At 42.9% G+C, this 17,028-nt stretch overlaps 1 protein-coding gene across 3 annotated transcripts in view; it reads left to right on the forward strand.

The window, feature by feature from the left end:
• The window catches only part of mbd5 (methyl-CpG binding domain protein 5), a 23,748-nt gene extending 8,581 nt beyond the window's left edge, over positions 1–15,167 (forward strand). Inside the window, exons 3-10 of one of the 3 annotated variants that reach the window (XM_008397560.2) lie at positions 1,030–1,132; positions 2,882–3,053; positions 3,809–6,148; positions 10,465–10,664; positions 11,586–12,674; positions 13,461–13,534; positions 13,617–13,689; positions 14,703–14,985. In XM_008397560.2, coding sequence (XP_008395782.1) covers positions 1,030–1,132; positions 2,882–3,053; positions 3,809–6,148; positions 10,465–10,664; positions 11,586–12,674; positions 13,461–13,534; positions 13,617–13,689; positions 14,703–14,765 — 4,114 coding nt within the window. In that variant the 3' untranslated portion in view covers positions 14,766–14,985. Of the gene's footprint in view, positions 1–1,029; positions 1,133–2,881; positions 3,054–3,808; positions 6,149–10,464; positions 10,665–11,585; positions 12,675–13,460; positions 13,535–13,616; positions 13,690–14,702 lie in introns of all 3 variants that reach the window. The other 2 variants (XM_008397578.2, XM_008397569.2) reach the window with 2 other exon arrangements.
• Positions 15,168–17,028: the final 1,861 nt, after the last annotated feature.

The raw sequence follows: 17,028 nt of genomic DNA on the forward strand, positions 1-17,028 counted from the left end.
TCTGAAATCTCCCCAATATATTGCCCTTATCGGACGCTGAACGACTTATTGATGCAGAAGAACTGCAACCTACATGTTTGCATAAATGCTAAATGTCTAGGAGAAACCAACCATTCATGAAGAAAACTCTTTTTATCCCATAGTTCAAAGCTGCCTCAGATCAATGCACCAATGATGTTACATTTCTGTTCCTGTCAGTGGCTCAGATAATCGTCTCCATCAGCCCTGACCATCAAGTGTGCAAAGTCTGCTCTTTTCATCATGATGTAATGGGACATCCCACTTCAGACTGGCTCTACCTCCATGGGTTCAGACAGAGTTCAGAACTCGCTCTGTGATCACGAGACATGAAAATGTGGCCACAAAAAGTCCAATTTCCTGTTGGTACTCTGATCAGATGAGCCTAAAGTTGAACTTTGTGGCCTTAATAACGGTGCTTATGGAGGAAAACGCCATATGCACCATCCACATGGTAGTGGCAGAGTTGTGAGATTGAAAGTAAAAGAAAAGCAGAATGGGAGAAATAAGAGCATAATATTTATACCAGGTTGTCTTCAGCTCCTTAAAATGTTTTCAATTCATTAGAAAACATGAGAGTTAGCTTTAAATATGTTAATCACATGCCTTAAATTTTGTTGTAACACTACTATTTAATCCCTTATATTCTATGTAGTTAAATTTTCTCTTGCTTTTTTTCTGTCAGGCAAAAGTTTACATTCTGTGACTTGAAGCAGTTGAGGCTAATGCTAACTAACTGCTAATAAACCCTTGCTAACTAGCTAGCTTTCCAGTTAGCTGGACGACATTCCTTCTTTGTTACTGGCTCTCTTTTGTTGCAAATCCATACAATGTTACCTGCATTTTGTGTAAAAAAGGTTGACACAATGAAGCTCATCTTTCTGACCAGTCATGTCTTCTATAATGTTCTGATGAAGCTGTTCAGTTTATCCCTTTGTAAAAGTGAATTATTATTTTACCATTACCAGGAGCGTTGAGTTTAACCCCACCCCTCCTGTTGCTGTCTTCCAGTCCCAGCGGCTCGCTGCTGTCCAGCCTGGAGCAGGTGAAGACCTACCTGCTCACAGATGGAACCTGTAAATGTGGCCTGGAGTGCCCACTCATCCTCCACAAGGTAATGCTGCTGCTGCTGCTCCGGTTCATGTGACGTCCCTCAGAGAGAAACATGAAATTTTAGTTTATTTTTTTCCAGGCCTAGCGATTGAGTCTTTGTCCTTCCTTCTTTCTTCCTTCTCTCATTGCTTCCTCACTCTATCTTCCTTTTCTCCTTTCCTTTTTTCCTCCAATCCTATCACTCTTTTTTCCTGTCCTTTTCTGTCTGTTATCCATCTTCCCATCCTTCCTTGTTCTGCAAACTTTATTTTCTCATCTCCTTCCTTCCTTTCTTCCTTCTATATTCTTGTGCCTTTATGTCTTCTTCCCCTTCTCCTTGTCTTTCGTCCTTTGTGTTCAACTTTGCTTCGCATTGTCTTGTTTTTCCTTCGTTCTTTCCTTATGCCATCACTCCTTCTTTCCTTATTTCCTACAGTTTTCTTCTCTTTTCCATCTTTTCCTTTCTTGTTCGTCTACTCCTTTGTGTTCTTACTCCCATTTTTTGTTGTCTTTCCTTCTCTTATTTCTTTTTCCTTCCCTCTTTTTTCCTTCTTTCCTACAGTGTTCCATCTGTCCTTCATTCATTCCATGATCTGTTTTCTTTCTTTCCTTGTCCTTTGTTTTGTCCTCTGTGCCCTTCCTTTACAACCTTGCGTCCTACCTCCTTTTTGAATCTTTCTGTCCTGTTTGTTCTGTCATAAAGTCATGAAATCTGAATGAACCCAGTAAATCAGACCTAAACTTGCTGCAGTGGTTGTTTTTCAGTCTTAAATTAATCTTTGGATGGAATATTTTTAATATTTATGACTTATGAAACAGAGTGGAAAGGACAAATTTGTGAAAAGCTGCTGAATCTGGGAAGATTGGACACTCTTATTGGTTTCTTTTGCTTTGAACTCCCATTTTATGTTGCAGACATAGTTGGGATTCATTATATAAATTCAAATCAGTCACCTCACTTTGACCTGATTGAGTGTCTGTGCAGTCGTACAAACTCTGAAGTTTTCGTTTAAGTATTTTCCATGTTTACGAAAGATGAAAAAATTATATTTTTCCAAATTATTATTTTTTGTTTATGCCATGAATATTAGAAAATAAAATTACAAAACTTTTTTTAAAGAGCTCAAGGTAATAAAAATCCTATCTAAATCCATCCTTTGAAAAGTGTTATATCCTTTTCATCACTGTGTGATTGGCAAAGGAGTGGACATCTTGATGGATGGATATATTGCTGGTCAGTCGGTTTGTTTGTAGCAGACAAACGATCCACTTTCCCATTTGTGAGTTTGTCTTCAGTCTAGTTTTTAAACAGATTATGACTTCAAGGCCTCTCTATTTCCCTACAGCGAAGTAATTCCTGCACCCTCCAGTCTGTCATTCTCTCTCAGTTGGAGGACAGTGTTGGTTCTTCTTTAATTCTTGCCTCATTAGTTGCCCTCTTGTGTTTTTCAATAGCTAGCATTGACGCCAGCTCTGCCATGTTGGTCCACTCCAGCTGTTGGAGAACTTTGCACAGCTGCAACACTCTTTTGCCCTCTTTATGAGCTGAACACAGAACCACTGGTTGTCCAGCAAACGACCATCTGTTCCTGTAAAGGTCCTTCAGATTGATTTTTATATCGCATGATGCAGGATATTAGTCCAGTATACTTGAAGAAGGTTGGCTATCAGTGATTTATTTATGGATTTTGCTCCGATATTAGATAGATGTTCTGAATAAACACAAGGCTTTCAAGATGCATAATAAGATCACACGTCTGTTTGTTGTCAGGTGTTCAACTTTGACCCAGGGGCGGCTGTCAAACAGAGGACGGCGGAGGATGTGAAAGCAGACGAAGACGTGACCAAACTCTGCATTCACAAGAGGAAGCTCCTGGCTGTGGCCACGCTGCACAAGAGCATGGAGACACACCCGCCTCTGGCACTGACTAGCCCAGGAGGAGGTACATGGAAATACAGTTCTTACAACCTTGGTGTATTATACAAGCAAGGGTAGCAATCTGGCTTGAATTGTAATTGCTTTATGGCATGCTTCTAGTTGACATCGCCCAGCTACTGAAGCTTTTCAGCTTGTTTATTGGCCTGGAACTACTGCAGTCCATTGTTATTTGAACCATTCAAATAACTTTGACTTCTGCTGTTTATAAATTTTGTATTTGGTAGGAAATATTTTAAATTATCAAACTTTCGCATCCTAAAGACACCTTGGGATCTTTGAAGGATAAATATTTCACTTCAAAACTTCACTCAGAGTTGAAACAAGTCCTGACCCACTTTCAAAAAGGTCAGTGTTTTCTAAAATGCTACTCTTAGCATATTAGCATAGATGCTAATGTTTAAATTAGCATCTCCACAATTTCATGTTTGCTATTATTAGCTATCATGTTAATATTAGCATTTAAATGTGCTAAATATTGATGTTCCTGGCATAATGGCTAATATGAACCAAACTCTATATGTGGTCAGTATTGATTCCCCTATTTGCTGATTTTTTTAAATTAAATAACGTTCTAAAATATGAGACTATATCAGACTGCTCAGCTTCTGCTGTTCATTGTGCTTGTACATCACTAGGAAACCATTTACAGAGTAATTGCTATACCTGTCTGCTAGTTTTACTGGCATGTAAAAGAAGTAGAACTTTTTTCCTGATGATTTAGTTTTGAATAACTTGGAAATGATTTGTTTCCCTTTAAAGGTACATCATCTGCAGTTGCTGTGCATTCTACAACTCAACGAGCAATAAGGACTAAAGCCCACGATGGGTTGCCCAATGCTGTTGGCCCTGAGTGCAAGAACCCGTTCAAAATGATAATGGTTGCCGGACAGCAGCAGCAGAGGTTGTTTCCACCTCAGGAGGCGGTTGGAGCCCCGCAGCCTGAGCTTTACTCTGGATACTCCCGGGCACAGAGGCTACCGAGCGGGGACCCTGGAACTAAATCTCCATTTCGGGTGGGGTATGGAGGCATGTTGAGCCCATCTTCCTCCAGTGCTAAACTGTATGGAGATGGCTCTCAGTCTCCCAACACAGACACTCTGGGCAGCCCTGAGGGGTTTCAGAGGACCAATCCTTGTGGCTTTCCAGGAGCCTGTAGTCCTGGTTCAGCATCCATCCATGGGAACCCTAGGACTCCTCTTTCCCCACCCAGAGTAATGCTTCATGGTTCTCCTGCAGGCCAGCCATCCTGCGCCTTGACAGGAAGGACTAGCACGCCCCTCTCCCCTACGGCCACTGCCAAAAGCCCTGTCATGAACATGAACATGCCCCGGGGGAACTTCCCACCCGGCATGGATCTGCCTCGAGCAGCATTTCATCATAAATCTCAGCCCCCTCTGCATCCTGTACCTCCCCCGCCATCCATACCACCACCCTGCGCTCTTCAGAAAAGGCAGTTGACCTCTGAAAAAGATCCCTTAGGCATTCTGGATCCCATCCCTAGCAAGCCAGTTAGCCAGCCCCCAACCCATGCCCCCAACCCGCCCAACTTCCAGCCCAACATCCACTCTCAGGTACAAATGATGAATGTAAACATCCCCCCTCCTGTCATTGTTCCCCTACCAAGCAACTTACCTTTACCCACAGGGAAGCCTGGACCTGTGGGCCATGGTGGCAATGTGCAAAGGACTCAGCAGAGCGGTCCTTCCTCCTCCATGTCCCCCTCCCCTGTCACTTCCCCTGTTCACATGGCTGGACCGGTTTTGGGGAGAATCGAGGCCTCGCCTCATCGCTCGCGTTCCTCCTCCACCTCCTCCGAACACGGGAGCTTTGCAATGCCCTCGGGTCACCAGGCCCCGTGTGCCACCATGAAGGTTCCCCCTCGTTCTCCCAGGTCGGCTATGGGGTCTCCCCGGCCAGCCATGCCCTCAAGCCCATCCACCAACAAAACCGACCCACTCCACCAGTATAAAGACTCCCAGCTGCTGCCTGGAATGGGAAACCCAGTCGGCACCCATCAGCACAGCAACTCCATGTACTCCCCCACCTCTTCATCCTCTTCGTCCTCTCTGGCAACTTCCAGCGCTTCCCAGAAGGGCCACCCTGGTCTCCTTGGGATGCCCCTCAACCAGATCCTGAACCAACAGAACGCCGCTTCCTTCCCAGCCAGCAGCCTCCTCTCAGCCGCAGCCAAAGCACAGCTAGCAAATCAAAACAAACTCGGCCCTGCTGGCAACAGCACTCCCGGCATGGCTGCTGGCGGTGCGGTCGGCATGCCGGCAATGGGGGCGGCCGGCGGAGGTAACGGTGGGAGTGTCGGCCCTCGAAGCATGGAGGGACACAGCACTTTAAATCCCATGCTCCCGCCAAACTCCACCATGCTGCTAAACACTCCAGAAGGTCAGAGTGGCCGGGCGGCACTGCGAGACAAACTCATGGCCCAGCAGAGGGATCCTGCACGGAAACGTAAGCAGTCGTCCGGCAGCGCTGGGAACCACGATGGTGGCAACAACATGGTCTTCAACATGCTCAACAAGCAGGGCATGGGGGGACCCCACATGCAGGGGCCCAGTGCTACAGAGCAGCTGCGTAAAGTGGGCCGAATGGGGAACCTGCACCCCAACGCCTCCATGGCTCAGCTGCTGCAGTCCATGAGCTGCCACAGTTCCCACAACATGGCGGGGAACAGCCACCGCCCTGGGCTCAGCTCCGGCTCACACGGAGCGGCGCCGCTTCACTACAACGACAGTGCGGGCATGCAGCAGAACATACTGATCCAGCAGAGGTTGCGACCTCCAGGAGATCCCATCCAGCACTGCCAGAGCCTGGACCCCTCAGGGGGCCACCTGGTCTCCCGTCCAGGCCAGTACCCCGACCTGATGGCCCAGATACAGGCTCAGTCCATGAACACTTGCGGTCCTATGGGGCCAGGCGGTGGACCGATCGGACCGGACGGGATGCCGCTGGTACGCCCCAACACTAACCCACCACCGCTGTCCCATCCGGGTCCGCACCCCGCACATCTCCACAGTATGAGGAGGACGAACATCGTGCCGCACGGAGGAGGGGATGGAGGCTGCAACCAGACGGTCTCTGATGCAGGTGAGACTTTGCACGACTATGAAGCAGCTGTCTAAATTACAATCGGGTTGGATGTGATGTTGAAACAGTGGATGATATTTATTGGGTTGAATTGCTGACAAATGAACTTTTCAGAAAGACTCTATGGGTGTCTTCACACCTCGTAGTCCGATAGACTCTGTTCAATTGGAGACCAACCTGCCGTATTTGTTATACATTCTCAGCTGGTGTGATTCTCTGAAGCAAACCAACTTATTGAAAAACCGGTCTACCTCCTCGTCTGTGGGGGCGCTGCACCAAGAACTTGAAACACTGAGCACAACTTCCTTTTTCACAAAATGTAAAGAATGGAGTGGTGTTGGATTTTAGCAGATATTTGTCTTCAGTAAAAGATCATGAGCCATTTCTCCTGCTAATCCTAGACATGCACGTTTGTTTTGGTTATTTTTACCCAGAAGGCCCTGCGCCATAGTCCACTTCCTGCTTTATGAATATGAATTTCTTTTGTAACTGTTTACTTCCATCACCACCGTGATTTTTAATGACTTATCTTGTGCACTAACTAACTTATGTGTAAATCGAGCAGGACGTGTGATGCAGTCGATTTTTAACCCCGACAATTCCTCAAATGTCTTGCAAACGTCGAACACCCTCTTTGATGCCATTCCCTTTCCTCTTTTCTTCTGATAAGTCTCTGGCTTGATGAAGCAGGGGTTTCTATGGTTATGAGTGAAGTAAGACCAAAGGATTTGGGTGATAGGCCCAGAGTCAAGATGATCCGACTCCTTCAGCGTGTCAAAGCCAACTAGTGGGCCCCTCATCTTTAGCTGCCCACTAATTGTCAGTCAGCCAGTGTTTCTCTCTGTTTTATTTGTATTCTAACGTCAGTGAATGGCATGCAAAGATAGAAATGGGATCTGCATCACGCTTTAAAGGAAACAACCCAGATAGGGAGCTGTAAAGAGCTTCTCCCAGAAAGCTGGTCACTATAGTAACGATAGACCCTGAATAGAGGCCAGAGTGAAGCCTTTGATGACAGTTTAGGCCGGTGTGTCTGATTGTGTAGGTCTGCTTGTGCATTACAGAGTGTGTGCTTCTGTTTATTTGTATGCACATGGATGACTTGCAGTGTGACTGTATTTTTCAGATCTCGTTTCTGTTTCTCTCCCTGCAGTCGAACTGAAATCGTTTTATGTATTCGATTTGCGTTTTTGTGTTTTATCATAGAAATATGACCGAGGTCTGCTCCAGGCCACCTGCTCTTATCACCAGCTACTCTGTTTTTCTGACACATGAATTCATTGAAATTCAAGCTTGTTGGTGGAGTGTGATTTTTTCATCACTGGGGATTTTTAAAATGTTCAGCATCCTCTCAGTGTAGCTGCGGAAACAGATGTTTGAGGTTGAAGTTAATTGGTCATTACAGAAGCAAAATCAGCAGTTTTTAAAAACCCTAAAACCTCTGCCCCAATTTCAGTTTACCTGCCCCTTTTGCCTGTTTTCATTGTCTAAGTTGATTACATAGACTTCATAATCTATTTTAAATAATGTTGTTTTGGATGTTTTGTTTGTTTGTTCTGTAAATTTTATGCTTTTCAATTGAGTGGGTATAGTTGCATTATTATTACTATTACATTCGTTCAAAAATGGTCTTCAGCATTTATTAGCATTTATTGCAATAATTTCTGGAACTATTTACTGCCCAACAAAATTTATCTTGACATGCCAAGGTGTGACCGACCGTTTTCAAGTTTTAGCTTGCACACTCCACATTTCTAGGGGATTTTTTTTAAAGTTACGTGAAAGATCAACATTTGAAAGCTGAGTGGGTATAATAGCAATTTGCACCAATCTCATGGTAAAATAATCTAAAAAAAAATAACAGATTAAAAACAATACATATCTTTGTTGTTGAGTTTTGTCTAAGAATTTAGCAGAAAAAAGGGTTTATGAATTGAAAACGCTGCATATTTTGTCGATTAATTGTGACTTAATTAGCGCAGGAGCACCACAGGGGCCTGTACTCTCACCATTCCTTTTCATTCTGTACGTTGGAGATTTTCAGCACTTGTCCGACTTCTTTCATCTACAGAAATACTCAGATAAGTAGGGTTAGAAGTTAGGGTTAGTTGATTTCCAAAAATGTTAAAATCAGAAATATCAGTTGTAACAGCAATATTAATGTCAGATATCAGTGTCGCTCTCCATTCCTAGCAGAAAATGTTACTGTTTCAGACCAACATTAGCCGCTGATACAGCTTTACAATGGGCCCCATTAGCTAGTCTGAGCATGGACTGCAGGTTTTGTGTTTATTCTAGGCTTAAACCCTGGATTAATATTTCCACTTTGTGGCAGATGTCATGTTTGGCAGAGTTTCCCATTCTTCAGCATTTAAAAGCCTTTAAGAGTCGTAGAAACTGAGCTAGACGGTGGCGTCTGAGATGTAGCCTTGAACCATCTGTTTCCATACAGCTGCTGTGATTGAACCCCCCCACCCACTGCCACTCACTCTGCCGCCATTAACAAATACTCAAAAGTTCATTGTAAACTCCCCCAGACCCCCTGTATCCAGTTGACCGCCGCCCCCATCCCCCTGCAGTCTAAAACCGCTCCACCCGACCCCCTTAACCCACCACTCCCCCCAACGAGCTTCCTGGCTGCGGACAGCACCACCAATCATCACTCGGTTTCCATGGCAGCGTCCCCCAGCAACAGCCGTCACTATATCATAGCAGTAGTGGATGATGTGGGGAGGACGGGGGAGGGGGTCAGCCGAGTTGGAGAGAAGAGGAAGGGGGGGCGGCGAGGAAGAAAAGAGAGCACACACAGCTGCCCTTCAGCGGCGCAGCATCGCACCAGCTGCTCCAGTCGCCGCTCGTCCATGTTCACACCCACAAAAACACGTCGGGCCTTCGAGATTCTGTATCTGCCTCGGCTTTGTCTGTGCACTTCTCCCTTTATTCATTGATACATCTGTGGCCTCCGTGTACTTTGTCCATGCGCCGTCCTTGGATGCTTTTGCTAACAAGTCTGGCTGTACTGTTCATCTGGCAGCTTGTCCATCTGTTGGTCTGGGCTGCAACAGATTGTTGATGTGCAACTTTTCCCTTTTGTGAGCCTCGACTCAGAAGCATTGATTTTCTTCCTGGTGGAAGCACCAGATTAGAGTAGAGCGATAAAGTGACTAAAACTAAAGTGCAGTGGAAGGGAAACCACTTTAATTATCTTTATCATTTAGCCAAACAGAATATATTTAAAGCACACTCTGTTAGGTTTCATGTTGTGGTACTTAGATTATTAAACCTTTAAATTAAAGCTCAGATGGATATTTTTGAATACCTTGAGCATTTTTGTGATTTATTTATTGTTTTCCGATTAAAATAACAGATTTTGTGGTGCTACTTTTTCCCTCATTAGACCTCTTCCAAAATCTAAGCATAAGAGGAGAAAAATAACAAGCAGACAGATTAAACATACAAACAGAACTTAAATAGTTTGGTTTTTGTTGCTCGCCAAATCGAGTAACAGCAGTTTTGTAGAAGTAACAAACACTAATTAACACTAATTAATTGCGAAAAACTGGAGTGACTAACAAGAGCTGAAACACAACAACAATGAGCTTAGAGAAGCAACATTTCTGTTACTTCACAGAGAGATTATTCACTAAAAGATCAAAGCTAATGTAAAGCTTTCCAACAGTTTACGTCCCAGCTCGTTTACCCCAACGTCGAATCAAGCAAAAATAAGAGTGCCATTTCAGGCTCGGCTAGATTAAATGTAGGGCCAGGACTTAATGCATTAATTTCAATGAATTCGATAAAGACTTGTGTTGTGTTTGAGCTGTGGTAAAAGGAGTTAGCCTATCAGCGAAGCTACTTAAGCCTAAAGTAGCATCTCAATGCTAAACACGATGCAACAGCAGAGGTATCAGTGTCCATAATCCATATTTAAAGAAAAACAAAACTATAAATTATCAGGGATTCCTGAAACTCTGGAACGCTGAATATGTTTAATAGCACTTTGCACCAATCTGATGGTTGATTAGCCTAAATAACAGATTAAAAACAATAAATATTTGTTGTTGAACTCATTTGTCTATTTATCCAATAATTTAGCATCAAAAAGGGTTTTTGAATTGAAAATGTTGCTTATTTTGCCAATTATGTGGCTTTTGATCAAAATTAGAGAAGACTCTTCAATCGACTTGATCAAAAATGTTCACCATTAGAACAGTTCAAATGGTGAAGTTAATAACTGATCAAATTTGGCTTGTTTGGAAGAGTTGAAGTTTCAGCATTGGGGTCTGTTGATGAATCGTACCCCTCTGGTTTTTCAGGCATTGGCATGGGCACCATGCAGCCTCATGTGAACGCTGGTGGAGCTCAGATGTACCAACAGCAGGTCCACCAGCGAATGCCACAGGCGGTTTCCTCTCACCCAGCCTACCAGGGGCAGCAGCACTTCTCTGACAACCAACACTACAAAGATGGCGGCAGCAACGGCGGCTCCATGGCCTGCCTCTATCCGAACTACCAGGTAGACTTTGGTTTTGTTATTGTTTTTACAGCTACTGGTTTATTAGATTAAAACTTCTTCCATATGATAAAGTAATAACGTCCACTTCGAACTTGTTTTAGTATTGTAGTTTGGCCTCCATCCATCAGAGGGCACTGCTGGTCATTTTTAAGCAGAACCATTTGATGGAGAATTAAAGATGGCGGAGGGATCCCAGAACGGGAAACAGTCAAAACAGAGTCCAAATGTGGTTCTGTTTAGAAATATAAACACTTGATAAGCTCTTTAAGTTTCAAGTTCATCTGGGTGAATATTTCTCTGATCCTGGAAGATTAGTATTTGAATTAGTTTTTAAATTCAAAATATTGTGAACAATTTAGCCCACTTGATAGAAGAGAAAACTCGAGTTTTAAAGGAAATCAATTAAGTCAATCAATGTTAGATTAACTCAGTCGATAATTTTTCATTTCCGCTAAAGATATCTGAGGTTTAATATCGACTGATACTGAGGCGATACAGAAAACCAAATCTGATTTGACTAAAAACTTTTCTTTTTTAAAAAAACACAGACAGAAATGTACTGAATTACAAATTAATTCGATAATTCTGCACCAGTACAGCAAACTTAAATACACCAATCGCTTCACAAGCTTGGCCAAACATGTAAAAACAACTTTAATTTATGCAATTAGGAGCAGAACAGCCAATTGAACATAAATAATAAAGAAACGGATAAAAACTATATGTGAAAATAAACTGCAACAAGCCTTTTTTCAAATGGTTCAGAAAGTGAAATTTGAAAGGCACAGAGCATAGAATTAGACTCAAAGGTCTGACTTTATGGATCAGGCAAATTCTCATCTGGGCCATATCCAATACAGATATTGATATTGTATCGGTGCATCTCTCGTCTCTGATCATGTTATTTTTGTGTCTGATCAGCAGGGAATGTTGCCCCACCCTCAGTTTGCGGAGGAGCAGCAAAGCAATGGGCTCCCGGCAGGCTCTGAGCGGGGCGCCGGCGGCGGGCCGGAGGTGGTGGACGCCATCTACAGAGCGGTGGTGGACGCTGCTAGTAAGGGCATGCACGTCACCATCACCACCACGGTGAGCGGGACCACGCAGGCCAGCCCGGTGCCCGCCCTCAGTGCCATGAGTGCCTTCACTGCCAACATGGGGGAACCCGTCAACCTCCCCCAGGCGGTCAGCGCCGTCCTGCATGGGCACCAGGACGGAGACCGACCGCGGCAGGCCAGGCCAGGGCGCGGACAGAAGAACATGGATGCTGGGAAGAGCACGCCGGACGGTCCAGAACCCAACGACTACTTCCGCTCCCCCGGCCGGGGAACGCCAAGGGGGCAGTGGGACGGAGAGGCGCCACACGGCGGAGGCTTTGAGGCGCAGAGCAACAACACCTGGGGAGGGGAGGAGTTCCTGGAGTGCTCTACCCAAGTGAGAAGTAGTCCTCTGATGGAGAGGCCTGCCAGCCTGGCCCCGGCACCGCCCTGCCCCGCCGAGGGCTCCAACGACCACGGCCTGTCCGTTCCCCACGACAAAACCTTCTTCGACCGGTTCAACAACTGCAACAGGACGCCTGCCAACTACAAGGAGCGTCTGGAACAAACGGTGGAGCGGTGTGCCCACATCAACGGCGCCACGCCTCACTTCAACGCCAGGGCTTACGGGGATGTCCTGGGCCCCACGCGGCAGGAGCTGACGGGGGACGACCAGTCACCGGGCTCCTCCACCAGCCTGGAGGGGCCCCTGGCCACACCCAAAGACTACAGCCACTACAACGGCCACTTCAACGGCATGGCGCCCAGCCCCTCGGACACTAAGAGCCTGAGCAGCGAGGAGGACCTGCGGCAGCCCGACTCACCCTCGTCCGAGCTGCTCCACTACCGCTCCAGGACCTTCAACATGGGGGAGCTGGTCTGGGGCCAGCTGAAGGGCTTCCCCCCCTGGCCTGCCAAGCTGGCTGGTGACGAACAGGTGCACTGCGCCGCAATGCAGCTGCGAGAGCAGGCCAAGGTGAGACGCCGCGTCACACAACTTCCTGCACATTTACTGAAACAATTAACCAGGATAAATTGATTATTGAAATAAACATCAAGTAATTTAGCCAACGATTGATCTTTGGAGAAGATTGGACTCAAAAAAAAAAAGTTAATTTTCTGAAAGAACATATTTAAAAACTTTATACACTTTGCATTTAAGATAAAAAAACAAAAAAAGAATTGTAAATGTTTTACCCAGAAATGTTAGCTTCAGTCGGTTCGATAAAACCTGATATTAAGCATCTTTTGCTCAATCATTAATCAATTAATAGAAAATCAGTATTGAATTGATAAATCAAGCAGAAAGGGTTGAGCTTTTCACATGTTGTATATTTTCTCACTTAAAGTATATTTCAATGTATTCCTAATAGAGGCTTAAATGAAAAATCTTCATAATATGCCGATTTTTTTTATCTAATTAATCGTCAGAATAATTAATTCCTCAAGTTGAGGTTTTAGTTTCACCTGGCTCAAGTTCTGAAAAGATAAAATACTGTTTTTTTTTATAAGATACAAAAAATATATTAAGCGCCTTTTGTTCAATTATTAATCTGTTAATCCAAAAAATAATCACTAGATTTAGGCAAATAATTTTTTTTGTTCAAAAAAGGAATTGAATTGTTTGTTTGCATCTTTTATTATTTTTCTAATATTGTATGAAAATCCTTAAATGAACAATCAAATTTAGTCAGAATAATTGATTAATGCAGTTATTAATGTAGCCCTTCTCTGACTTAAAGTTTGACCTTTGACCCTGCAGGTGGAGCCGGAGAAACTAAAAACACTAACCCACGACTTGGAGGCACTAGACCGAGCCGCCAAGAGAGGCCTGAAGTAAGAAGCTCCTCAGACATTACAGCGAATGTTGAGTGTTGTTGGTTTCTATGGTAATGATGAAAAAACGGTTTTCCTGCAGACCCAAACTGAACAACCCCCTGCAAGTTGCTCTCCATGAGGCCATGAGCGAGCTCGACAAAATGTCAGGCACAGTGAGTATCCTACGTGTTTCAGATCATCAATTAAGTGTTAAAAAATAACAATTTAACAGTTTTGAAATGATAATTTTGTTTATTGAAGAAAAGTCTTTGCCCACCAACCTGAACCTTGTTAAAAAACCTGACTGCGTGAAGCAACAAAGATCTCCATCATGCTCTCATCTAAAGACATTCACTGGCTGCCTTTCCGTTACAAAACTTTGCCAATATTCCACTAATGTAACAAAAGAAAAAAAAACATTTTTACAATTGCAGTGTTTCTATTAAACAAAAAACATAATTAAAATCACAAATGAACAGGTTCTTTCACTCGATAAGTCGTTAAAAACGCCGCATCGTCATCCTCACAGGCCTGTCACAATAAATCAACTGCAAAATTAAAACAAGCAATTATTTTATGCAAATAACCAAAAGCTGTATGATAAAACTCCTCAGTCTGGTGCTTTGGTCTTAACTAGCCTTTCTTAAGGACAATTTTATTGACAGAGACTTTATAATTAATTTCATTTGTTTCTGTTTATTAAGTTTGGATATTTAAAATGCCTTCCAGTTTGTGTTAAATGCTCATCACTTCTGGGACAATTTATCATTAAACACAATTTGTTATTGTGACAGACTTGCATCCTCCAATCACTTCTTATTGTCTGCTTTATTTTCTCCGGCTGTAGTAACATCTGGTTGTTGATCATGACTCGTGTTTTGCAGAAAAATCTTATCGAAAAACAAGAGTTTTTTCGAAATTGGCACATTTTATGAAGCAAATTCATTTTATGTTCTTCCCTTTTTGTGCTGCTGTGAAAGAGCGCGACCCAACAGGTCAACAACAGTCACCGCATTATTTGACAACTTAATGACTTTCCACACAAAATAAAATCAGTATCGGGCTTTTTAAAGATTGTTAATCTTCCAGAAACCTGCAGTCCGTTCGCCACAATCCAGGCGTTTTATGACAGAGATGCTGTGTCTTGTATAAAATGCGTCTCTGATAACATCCCCTCTGTCTCCAGCTCCCATCCAGGGACCGTCAGCTGATGCTCCCCAAACCCAAGAGGAGGAAAATATCCAGATAACATTGAATGTGTCCGGCCCAAGAACGTCCTGGACGGGGCGGTCTGAGCTCTTCAACAGGTGCTACACATGGACTTTCAGTGGTACAAACACTGTTCCAACGTGACTTTGACTGACCACAGAAGGTGCTGGAAACTCCAATCACCAATACAGTTTTAACTGTAGAGAGAAAAATAAGAAAAATACAAAAAAACATTAAAAACAGTTGCAATTTGTCTACAGTTCACTGAATTAACTATTTTTTTCTAGTATAAGATAGTAAAATAAACAAAAAAAGCTACAAGCATTACCTTACATATTTAAGAAAAATAGACAGTCCAAATATTTCTGATACATTTTCAAGATGTATATAGATAATCCTGAAATTTCCTGCTATTAAGAATTGTATGTAAATATTGTACAATGTCATGTACAAGCGTACCTAATGCACATTTTATCTTTTATTGTACAAAAACAAAGCAGTAGAAGTGTACCAATGTCTTGGTTTCTATTCAGACGTGCGGCTGCTTCAGGCCGCATGCGTAGGACGAATAAGATGACAGCCTAAAGCTTTTCTATGATCGGCCGTACGTACGCCGCGCTGTTTTCCTTCGTTTCTTCAGTCCAGGATCGGCCGAGTGTTCGTTTAGAAACAAAACAGAATGAACTTTACCAGCAGAAAGTGTTCCGTGTTTATTTTCCTCCACCAGCTTCATCCAGGACAGGAAAACCGTCATGTTTCCGAATCCGGCGAGGCGCTTTTCAGAAGGAATAATCCACCCGAAGGCGAAAGTAAAGCTTCATTTCTCTCAAACGGTTCCAGTTTCACGAGTTTTGGTGGATTTTTCCTTTGAGATTTCAGCCGTCGTCTCCGATTCGATTGTTCTCATGCTTGTCTGTACAGTATTTTAGTTTCTTTTGCCACAACTATAGCTTTAGGTGGACTAACCAACCTCAGAGTTTAGATCATGAAAGGAAACACTAACTTGACGGAAGCATTTTTCTTATTTAGAGGCCTTTTTGTTTCTGTTTTTTGTTGCTTGTCGATGTAAATTATTTATGTACAGTACTCCATATTTATTTTAAGCTTTACAAATATGCTAGATGGCAATAATACTACCAAGAGTTGAGAACTAAAGCCTTATATGTGTATATGTATGTTTTGTTTTTTCTGTTCTGTTTGTTTTTTAACAGGTGAACAGCAGATCATGTGTCCCGTTTTTATTTAAGAAAGTTTGGCGCTCAGATTCCTCATTTTGTTACACGTTGTGTCATGGGGTGTTTTGGTATAAAAACCATGTTATTTATGAATATTAACCTCTTAGAAATGCAGACATGGAGGTATTAAATGCAGTTTTAACACTACAGTACTGACAGTATCGGAAACGCTGCATCAAACTGCTGCTCCTCCTGATCAATAACCTGAAATCGCTTCCGAATGATCAAGTGCAATAAACCAAGCGATGGATCAACAGCATCTTCTGCAACCGTTAGTGCTCTGCTTGCTTTCCTGTCCTCTGCTTACTTTCCTTTTCTATTCAAACTTCTCTCTGCTCTGTAGTTTTATAGACACTCCACACAACTGAAGATGTTTCTTCTGACCAAAGCAGTTCCAGCGCAAATCATGAAAATCGTCTTTTTAAAGCAAATGTTGAATTCTCATCCGTTAAAACCATCACAGCTGCTGTTTCTGACTCTTCCCTCCAATCTGATGTTCCAATTTCAACCAATTTAACTTATAAAGGCTGTTGAACAGCAGTTTAAAAACAGTTTCGAGCAGGATTTATTAATACCTGCTGGTGATCTTTAAAGATTTTATAGACATTTCTATAAACAGGAGTTATAAACACTAAAAACTCATGTTTCTGAAGAGCTCAGCAAACAGGAAGTATGAAAGTTCAATCTGGACAAAATAGGCAAATGTTGCTACAAAAATGAGTTGCTTTCTCAGTTTCAGGCAGGATTTTTAAACGCCAGTTTTAGATTTCAGTCTGCTCATAAACAGTGTCACATTTTAACGTCTACTGGTGAAATTTAAAGATTTAACTCTGGAAACAGGAGCTACGTTTTGATAAACATCACAGCAAACAGGATTTATAAAGACTAGGTGATGCGAGTCAGAGATTTGATATTTATAAATTCTGGAATCACTTATAAAGAGTTAAACCCTGTTATAAATTCAGCTTAAAGTAGTGATTATGACTCTTAAGATGATTAAAATATCAACTAAATTGTGAGTTTTAAGTTTTGCTCTTTGGTTTTTCTTTTTTTTTATTCAACCCAAAA

This window comes from Poecilia reticulata, linkage group LG2 (assembly GCF_000633615.1).
Source record: "Poecilia reticulata strain Guanapo linkage group LG2, Guppy_female_1.0+MT, whole genome shotgun sequence".
In the NCBI taxonomy this organism is placed as follows: Eukaryota; Metazoa; Chordata; class Actinopteri; order Cyprinodontiformes; family Poeciliidae; genus Poecilia; species Poecilia reticulata.